General features: G+C 63.5%; 1 protein-coding gene across 1 annotated transcript in view; it reads right to left on the bottom strand.

The window, feature by feature from the left end:
* Positions 1 to 1,197: 1,197 nt before the first annotated feature.
* The window catches only part of CHLNCDRAFT_53640 (hypothetical protein), a gene marked incomplete at both ends in the record, with an annotated part of 12,269 nt that continues 4,233 nt past the window's right edge, over positions 1,198 to 9,233 (bottom strand). The window contains 18 exons of the mRNA XM_005845745.1: positions 1,198 to 1,339; positions 1,495 to 1,750; positions 1,889 to 1,890; positions 3,493 to 3,749; positions 5,439 to 5,529; positions 5,679 to 5,715; positions 5,839 to 5,935; positions 6,113 to 6,165; positions 6,404 to 6,518; positions 6,680 to 6,711; positions 6,803 to 6,914; positions 7,102 to 7,199; positions 7,368 to 7,548; positions 7,694 to 7,771; positions 7,859 to 7,902; positions 8,033 to 8,088; positions 8,256 to 8,321; positions 8,990 to 9,020. Coding sequence (XP_005845807.1) covers positions 1,198 to 1,339; positions 1,495 to 1,750; positions 1,889 to 1,890; positions 3,493 to 3,749; positions 5,439 to 5,529; positions 5,679 to 5,715; positions 5,839 to 5,935; positions 6,113 to 6,165; positions 6,404 to 6,518; positions 6,680 to 6,711; positions 6,803 to 6,914; positions 7,102 to 7,199; positions 7,368 to 7,548; positions 7,694 to 7,771; positions 7,859 to 7,902; positions 8,033 to 8,088; positions 8,256 to 8,321; positions 8,990 to 9,020 — 1,748 coding nt within the window. The remainder of the gene's footprint in view (positions 1,340 to 1,494; positions 1,751 to 1,888; positions 1,891 to 3,492; positions 3,750 to 5,438; positions 5,530 to 5,678; positions 5,716 to 5,838; positions 5,936 to 6,112; positions 6,166 to 6,403; positions 6,519 to 6,679; positions 6,712 to 6,802; positions 6,915 to 7,101; positions 7,200 to 7,367; positions 7,549 to 7,693; positions 7,772 to 7,858; positions 7,903 to 8,032; positions 8,089 to 8,255; positions 8,322 to 8,989; positions 9,021 to 9,233) is intronic.

Raw genomic sequence — 9,233 nt, 5'->3', positions numbered from 1 at the left:
GTGAGGGGCGGCATGTCCTTGCTTGCTTGCGTCGCCCGGTGTTTGCCCGCTTGCTTTCGTCGGCCGGCCGGCCGACCGTTGGCCGCCGCAGGGGATCAACAGCTGGCAGGACAGGCTGGCGGCGTGGTAGCAGGCCCCAGCTGCCGCACGCCCGTGCGGCCACATGCATGATGGCTGACGCATGTGCTGCCTGCGCCCCGCCGCCTCCCCTTGCCGCGCGCAGGTTTGTGCAGTGTTACTCCTGCGGCAACCCCGAGACCGTCATCAAGATCAAGAAGCGCAGCGAGACGATTGAGCTCAAGTGCAAGGCGTGCGGGGCGGTCAGGTGTGCGCGGCGTAGCTGCCGCTGCCAGCCTACTGCCCATGCGGCCGGGATGGTGGGCTTGGTTTTGGGAAAGGCGGTGGAGGTCTGAAAGGCGGTTGAGGTGGCAAAGGTTTTTGCTGGGTGTTGCTGGAGGCATAGGTGGGGTCGGCGGGCTCGGCGGTGGGAAAGGCGGGCTTGGGGGAGCAGGAGGATCCGGAGAAGGAGGAGGTGATGGTGAGGGAGGAGTGGGAGAGGGAGGAGCGGGAGGAGGGGAGGGGACGGGTGGTGGCGACGGTGGTGGAGCTGGCGAGGGAGGCGCTGGCGGCGGTGGCGATGTCGGAAGACCATAAACGTAGGCGATCTCAGACCAGCGCGGCACGGCCTTGGTGCCCGCGTCCTGGATAGCAATCCCCAGCAGCCACTTGACGCCAGAGTGAAACATTGCTCCTGCACCAAACGGAACAGATGGGTACAAAGATGTCTACTTGTTTCAGGCCTGGTGTGCGTGTGTCGGTGGCGGAAATCTTCAATCACGCAAACATCACGCCTTGCCGCATGTGTCTAGCACAGCAGCAGCAGGCAGCAAGCGGTGACGATACCAACCAGAACCAGCCCCCACTGCACTTGCCTGCAGCCATGCAGGGCAGGTCTAGGGTTTTGTTCTTGCTGGCCAGCGCCGTATCTGGCATCAGCGTGCAGAACTGGGTGGAGGGGTCCGTCCACCACGAGGCAGGCAGCGGGTCGGCTGCAGGCGGCAGTGCAAGCAAACAGCCAGCACCGTCAAGGCCAAGAAGCCCTCTCAGCATGAGGAGGATAGGGAGGGCAAGAAGCGCCGCCCCATACAGCGCCTCCAGCTGCACAGGCATGTGCGCTGGCCAGAACAGCTCTGCCTGTCACAGGCACGCACCAAAGCTGAAGCGCGAGGGGTCTGCGTCCGACAGCATGAAGAGGAGCAACGGCCACTTGGTAGCCTTGGCGGGGATGCTGATGCGCACGCCCCAGTAGCGGTCCAGCCCAGCAGGCTTCAGTGCGGCCCTGCACCGGTGCAGGCAGCACAGATACGAAAGGCACGGTCTTGTGGGCGGCTGATGTGGTGCCATCCCAGGCCTGGCAAGCCTGCGAAGCAGGCCTGCACAGCTGCGCAAGCAGGCGCAGCACGACGCTGCAGCGCCGGCTGGTGCTCTGCTCACAGCGGGGAGGTGGGGAACCACCAGGCGCAGGTGAGGTTGGTGGAGTTGGTGCCCCACATGGGCGAGTCGGGGTTGTAGATTAGGCTGTTCAGGGCGGTGCCAAACATCTTGCCGGGGGTGAAGGAGCCCTTGGGGGTCACTTGAGAAGTGTCAAAGACAAACGAGGGGCCACCCAGCGCCTGCCAGGCTGCGGTGTAGCCGCTGTTGGCCGCTGCCGTGGCGCGCGCCGGCTGCCAGGTGGCATCGTTGGCACAAACTGCAACGCACAGGGGGCGGCGGTGGCAGCTGTTGGCAGGGAGGCGGAAAGGGAAGGCAGCATCATGCACAAGCATGACCAGACAGCGCGTTGCGCCAAGCAGCATCAGGTGCAGGCTGGCGGCAGCGAGGTGCGCACCGCTACTCGACGGGGGAGGTGGTGGGGCCGGAGGTGAAGGCGGAGAAGGCGACGGGGGTGGCAATGGTGGCGGAGGATTGGGATTCGGAGGTGGATTCGGAGGCGTTGGCGGAACAGGAGGAGGACTCGGCGAAGGCGGTCTTGGAGGGTGAGGTGGGCGAGGAGGAGGTGGGCGAGGGAAAGGTGGCTTCGGTCGAGGTGGTGGAGGGCGAGGGGAGGGTGGTGGAGGGCGAGGGGAAGGTGGTGAGGGAGGCGGTGATGGCGGATCAGGCGGATAAGGGGGCGAAGGCGGCGTGATGGCAAAGGGGTCGGGCCAGGGGTCGGTGCAGCCTGGCTCGGTCTCCACGGCGCCGCCTGTTGAGTTCGCTCCGGCGATGAGCCCTCGCCTAAAGCCCGACGGGATGCCGCAGACTGTGTTCAATTGGTCTTCTGGGGTGATGATCAGCTCCGAGCTCCAAGCATCCAAATAGAAATCCTCGTCAGTGCTTCTGAGCGGCTCGACGAGGGCGTTGCCATCGGGGGCATTCCCAAAGCGGAAGCGGCAGGCTCCCCCCCCTGAGTTCAGGGCCCTGATCCCCAGGTACCGCCTGCAACCCTCGGGCTGCACAGAACACCAGGTGGGCGGTTGATGCGGTGAGCATAGTGCCAGGCCTGTGGAGGCATGTCGGCCAATACAAAGCAGGCATGCCGACGTGCGCCTGCCTGCCATGGTGCCAGCTGCGGCGCCCGCGCTTGCAAGGCCAACGATGCAGCCGTGCTGCTGCCACTCGCAACTGCCGCTGCCCACGCACCTCCACATACAGCCTGTGCTGGCCGATGGCGTTGTCAGAGTCGACTTGCGTCCACGGCAAGCCAGGCGTCCTCGTCCAAGACAAGGTGATGAAGTTGCTGTAACAGTCGAGGCGGGCGCTGAGATACCGGGTAGAACACGTGCGCCCCACCGACTGCAGCAAAACAACCAGCGCGCATGCCAGGCGGTGGGGCGCTCAGTACTTGTGGCAGCCGACAGCAAGCGCTCAGGTGGCTGCCTCAGGCGGCTGGCTTGCATTGGTGGAGAACTCCGGCTTGCTTGCCTTGATGATGAACTGGTTGGGAGCGGTGCCCGTCGGTATCATCTCAAACAGCAGCCGTGTGTTGGTGCTGGCGTCCGGCACATAAGCCACTTGTGCCTGAGTTTGGCTATTGGACGAACCACACGGGGCGGCAATCAAGAGGCCTGCATGAGCGGGAATGACCAACAATACCCAGGCGTAGTCTCCAAGAGGGGGGTGGCAAACAAGGCGTCTGGCTTGCCTGCATTACTTCAATTTTCAAACAAGCCCACAACAACAAGCAGGCGTGTGGCAGCCTCTCACCTTTCCCGCCTGGATATCTGTTCCGCATACAAAGATTATCTGGGTTGATGACTTGGATTCCAACAATTTTGGGCTCGGGGGGCGGAGGCGATGGTGGCGGAGACGGAACACTGCAGGTGCACAGGGGAAGACGGCCAGGCGGCACGGTGGGCAGGCGGCACCTGTGCATCGCTGCCAGCAGGTCATGCCCTTTGGAGAAGCAGGCCTGCGGCGCCATGCGGCAAGGCCGGACCAGCAGGCTGGCCGCACATGATGTTCATCGCGCCCTTCTCCACGCGGGTGAGGCCGGTGCTGATCCACTCGTCTTCCCACGGGCCGCCATTGGACTTGAGGAGACTGTCGGGGAGGGCAAAGACGTAGGGCAGCGGGGTGCCGTACGTGAACTCGGAGCCAAGCTGGGGCGGCACCGTCTCGACGTTGCACGGGTCGGCCGGCGCGGCAGTCCCTGTGTTCTGAGCGAACAACGCCAGATACTTGGAGCAGCCACCTCCTTCAACCGACTCTTTCTGCAAGGAGCAGTCCCAGCTCGGGAGGCACGTCAGCAGGGGAGTGGCCGAGAGACAGGTGTGCAGGCTGGCGGCAACCAATCGGTGCGAGGCGGGCGGCAATCGGGCGGGCAGCGCAGCGGTCGCATGCTCCAAGCTCAAGCATTGGGGTGTGCGGGGCTGGGCACGCACAGCCGTGGCTGTTGCTGCCGCAGCTGCAGACTCTCACCGGAATAAGCAGCTGCGAGACGCCATCAACAGTGGCCAGCTTCCACCAGGAGTAGGGCTCTTCGGTCCAATACAGGGCAGTGGTTTCGCAACTTGCTCCGGCCCCAAGGTAGCTGTGGGTGGCACGCCCCATCGACTGCGCATCATACCCGCCAAACCAAGAAGCACACATATGCGAGTGTTGTGTGTGGCGGTGGTGGATGTGGGCACTGCTTCAGGTGGCCCAGGCCATGGCACACGGCGCGCTGCATGAGGCAGCGGCAGCCGTAGGCAAGGCAAACCATTGCTAGACGGTACCGCGCGAGAGCAGCTTGCACTTCTCACTTGTGTGGGCTTAAAGTCTGGTAAAGCAAGAACTAACTTGCAACATAGACTCCCCGCCGAAACGGGACGGGAACCGGGCGAAAGCAGAGAAAGCAATAAAACAAGGGTGGAGCAAGGCGACATGCAACGCAAGCAGCTGACAGGGCACGCATCGAAACGTGTGTATGACTGGCAAAGTGGCATGGCGCATTGGGGAGAAACGCAACGGTACGGGAGCATGGGCTGGCCAAATGGCAGTGCGGAACGCTAGGTCACTAGAAAAGCAGGGAAAGGCGCACTATGTATGCAATGAGGGCAGCCCCGGCTCGGGGCCGTTGAGAAAGCAGTGGGCGGGAGGGGGGAGGCCCCGGTGTGGGCGGGCCCCATCGAGGGGGGATGGGGCGCGCAAGCGGCCAGATGGGGCGGGGCGCGGGCGGCAGTAGAGTCCTGCGGCTGGGTGGGATATAGGGCAATGAGCGTTGAGCAGTGTGCGATGAGCAATGAGCAATGAGCAGTGAGCAGCCCCTCCCGAAACAAAGTGAAGCGCAGGACGGGGTCCGGTGGATGGGAGGCAAGGAAACGCGGGGGGTTGCCACGTGCGCTGCCGCCGCCGCCGCAGGCAGCACCCCTGCGGCGGCGGCAGCGGCAGCAAGCCGAGGACCCAAACGCCGTGCCGCCGCCGCCGCAGGCAGCACCCCTGCGACGGCGGCGGCAGCAAGCCGTGGACCGAAACGCCGTGCCGCCGAGTCCCGTGGCTGTGGCCGTGGGCTTCTGGCAGGAAACTACGGCCGCAACTCGGCAGCACGGGGGCGTCGCAGCGTGCCCCCGCCGCCGCCGCGCTGCCCCCCGGGCACGGCGGCGGCGGCAGCAAGCTTGGGCCCAAACGCCGTGCCGCCGAGTCCCGTGGCTGCGACCGTAGACCGTGGGCCGGAAACTGCGGCCGCAGCTCGGCGGCACGTGGTTCTGTTCAAATCGCCAAGCGTGCAGCAGCGCCGAACCACGCTTCCCGGCCTCGGCGCATGCCTTCAGGGGCCCCCTATCGCTGGGCACACCCCTCCAACACCGAACATGCGCCCGGGGGGGAGGGCGGCCCGGGCTGCCCAGGCCAAAGTGGGCCGCCATCGAGCAAGAGGCGGCCGGTCTGTGTGCTGAATGAATGAATGAATGCAATGTCCTCACCCGCAGGGTCCACTTGTTATCAGTCGTGGTGGAAAGGATGATGTGTTGGTTGATGCTGCCGGTGATGCCCTTGTGGGCTAGAAACAAGGTGCTGCAAGCATGCAGGAGGTGGGGGAGTGCATTTGCATACAAAGAGACATGACTCATGTCGGACATGCAGAAATGATGGCCTGCAATGACATGATGATTAGGTGGGGTCGCAGGCAAGTTGTGGCCGCCACACAGCGATGTACTACTCACGGGTCGGCAATGGTGCATGAATTGGCATACGCATGCCCTGCGAGCATCCACAGCCGGGCAGAGACTATGGGCCAGCAGAAGAGTGGCCAGTGGGAACCCTCGGGCTCCATTGCAACATGGTGGAACGGTGCCCCTCCGCCCTTGCCACGCAGCAACCCACCTCTGCCTGTTTTGCACTGTCGCGTGTTGGAGCTCAGTATCACTTTGTACAAGCCGACGCCATCAAATGGAGACATCAGCACAGGGTCATTCAATATCTGCACAGCAGGCAGCAACATGGCAGCTGTTGCCAACAAGCATCCAGCCAGAGGGGGGCGAGCGCCTGCCCGTGCCCCAGGCTGATTCTAGTGCGGACCAACCGCCCCAGTCACACAAGAACGTGGCGCTGCACAGCCCCACAGCTGCACTGCAGGATCCCGTGGATGTGTGCTCACCACCATATTTTGGTCGATCCAGTTTCGATATGTCGAAATATTTGTATAGACACCTGTTCAGGAGTGCGCAAAGGGGCAGGCGGTTGGAACCCTGGGGTACTTCACTACAGGTGCGTTAAACACTGATGCTGGCTGGCAGCAGCAGGCTGCAGCACATGCCCGCAACATTCCTAACAAGCGCTAGCGAAGTAGCATGGCTATGCCAGCTGCACCCGCTGAGCAGCGTAATACATTTCCGGCCGGCGTGCTGCAGACTTTCAGTTGTGGTGGCATCATGGCACCAGGTCTCACCTGGAAGCGAGGTCGTGCCACAATCACCGACACCAAAGGATGTTATGCCATACTGCAGGTCTTGGGCCGGGCTGCCGTTTGGGCTGGGCAGAAAGAGCGGGCCGCCAGAGTCTCCCTGCGCCAGGCAGCAACATGTGCAGGGGCCAAGGGAGTCCAATGAGGAGGGCAGCCTGAAGCGTGGGATTGAAGCCCCAGGGCGGGTCTCAGGCTCCCAGCAAACCCCGAAATCCATGCAGGGTGCTGACGACGGAAGCAGCAGTACAAGCCCGCACACACCCCGCAAGAGTTCTTCCTCTTGCTGGGGGTGCCTGCACGCGGGATGCGGGGGACACGGGCCATCAGTGGTGCGCATCATCGGAGCCATGCATGTGCTGATCGCCCCAGCTTCCCCCAACGCACCCGCACACATCATCTGTGGAACAAAAAGGGTCCTGCCGGCATCAGTGAACTGCTTCTTGCACGAGGGTTTCAGCAAGGCTGAACGGAGGGTATCCACCACATCCACCTGGACCTGCACTTGGCAGGCAAGGCGCAGGCAGGTGGGTGCCAGGGTTGGGCAGCACACAGCCAGACCAGGCTGCAAACATCCGGTCGCGGCAGGCAGCAGGCGCCGGCATGCGGCGCTCGAACCCGTGCACCGCCAGCTCTGCGCAGACAATGGGTGCATACTTGCATGCAACGCAGCGTGTGCCACGCACCTCCTGGAGAACGGTGGGCTCGGTGGTTTCATCAGCATTGTTCCTGCCCCAGCCAATCGTGGTCAGCAGCGTGCCAGCAGCCACCTGGCCCTCAAAGGCTGCAGCAGAGGCACCACAGCAGCGTGGCCAACGGCCCGGGCATCTGCTGCCCCAGCAGGGGCTGGCCTGGAGGGGCCTCTCACACTATGCCTGCTGCCCTCTCCACCTTCGGGTCGTGCCGACCCCCTGCCCCTCAGATGTCAGCAAAGCCCAAACCGGCAACTCACCCAACGGCAGTTTGATGGGCACATATCTGGAGGACACAGCCTTGTTGAGGTAGATGATTGCGATGTCGTGAGTGGAGGGCCCGTTCGGATCGTACAATTTGTGGATCACCACGCTGATGCCCTCCCGCTCCTCGTACTTGGTGGGGTCAGTCTCCTTCTTGATGTACAACCCTAGCCACACCTGCACAGAGCGTTCAGACCGGCTGCTGGGGACGGGCTGGACTTCGCAGGGGCACGCTTGCTGGGCTGGCGAGGGGCACGGTCCGGACTTGGCCGCCAAGGAAGCGCGGAAGTACCGCCAGGGAAACGTTCCACTAGAAGCTCACCTTTGGGAATAGGGTTTTGTCGTCGTCCAGCACATCGGTGGTGGTATTATCAGTGTTTTTGATGGTCTTGAAGAAGCACTACACCAGAGGAGGCAAGATGCGAGCGTCAGATCATCGGCCGTGTTTGAACTACGCGGCAAAAACACCCTTGGGTGTTCCACTCACATGGGCCGCCGTCAACACCATACGATAATTGATCAGCGTACCCCCTGCAGACACGACGGTCGGTCGAGGGAATGAGCAGGGGGCCGATTGAGGGAATGAGCAGGGCTACAACCACCACAATAGCACCGCAACAAGTGGTGTGAAATCCAGCCCGTGTAGCTGGCTGATGCGCACCGCAGAAATGGCTGTTGGCTCCGGAGTTGTATCGCAGGGACACCATCCACAAATATCTGCATTGGTGTGTGTTGACAGCATAACCCCACGGTTGCAACAGCACCCCTGTGGTGCTGGCAGCGGCAGCGGCAGCGCGAGGTGACAACGCCTTTGCAACACCGCCTTTGGCAGGTGCGCAGGCTGTTGGCAGGCATGTTGTGGCATGCAGCCAGAAGCCACCCACCTGAATTTCGCGGCGTCTGTGCCCCCAAGAATGGCTGCCTGCACCTCGTCCTCAGCCAGCGTGTGCCTGCGTTGGCGGCCAAGCAGGCAAGCGAGCCGCCGGCTGTGAGAGGATTGGGACGACGTGGGCCGTGCATAGCCTTCAGACCACTGGCCCGCTGGCCCCTGTGTTACAGTCACCCCGCTATGATAGGCCGCGTGAGCAGACCTTGGGCAGGGGGCACACGTGATCAAGGGGCATCAAGAGAGGGGGTGGACCATGGAGCACCCTCTCCATGGCTCCGACCACCCTCCCCCCAGCTGAGCGTCCCAGGGTCACCCCACCCTGGCCCCGCTCCCCGTCCTGCCGGACACGCAACCCCCACAACGTGGTGGGGGACGTGGGGATCCTTAGCAGCTTAGGCCTGCCAGGCCGACGGGTGCCGATGCTGGTGCGGGCTCCCGGCGGCAGGCAGCGCCGCCGCCGGGCACTCAAATGGCATGGGGCACATGGGCCCCCATGCCCGCACATCTCCCAGGCACATGAAAATACCAGAAGGCTGCACATGTAAGGGTGCATGCATTGCAGGCAGGAGTGCAAAGTGGCCTGCCGCGGCGGTCGGCTGTGCCATTACTCAGTCAGCCGCCGCTACCGTGCCGGGCTTGGCGTTCCCATGCCAACATGCCGGCGTGCCATCGCGCAAGGGGCCAGTGAGTGTGTGAGGCGGAGGTGGGGGTGGTGGGGCTGCCGCTGACCGTTGCTTGCTGACGCTGACGCTGCTCTTACCTGCGGGGGGAGGGGGTGGGTCGGGAGCCAAGGCCGGGCAAAAGATGCCTGGGCCCTACTCAAGGGAACCGAGGGAGTCACTGTGCCAGGGCAGCAGCATGCTCCTCATGGCACCGGTCGGCAAACCGGGCCAGCCGGCCCTGCCTGGCCTGGCCGAGGAAGGCGGCCAGGGAGGGCAAGGCGTGGCCGGGACTGTGGAAGAGCTCAGCATGG

Source organism: Chlorella variabilis, assembly GCF_000147415.1.
Source record: "Chlorella variabilis unplaced genomic scaffold CHLNCscaffold_16, whole genome shotgun sequence".
Classification (NCBI taxonomy): Eukaryota; Viridiplantae; Chlorophyta; class Trebouxiophyceae; order Chlorellales; family Chlorellaceae; genus Chlorella; species Chlorella variabilis.
This window is presented reverse-complemented; position numbering and strand designations above follow the sequence as displayed.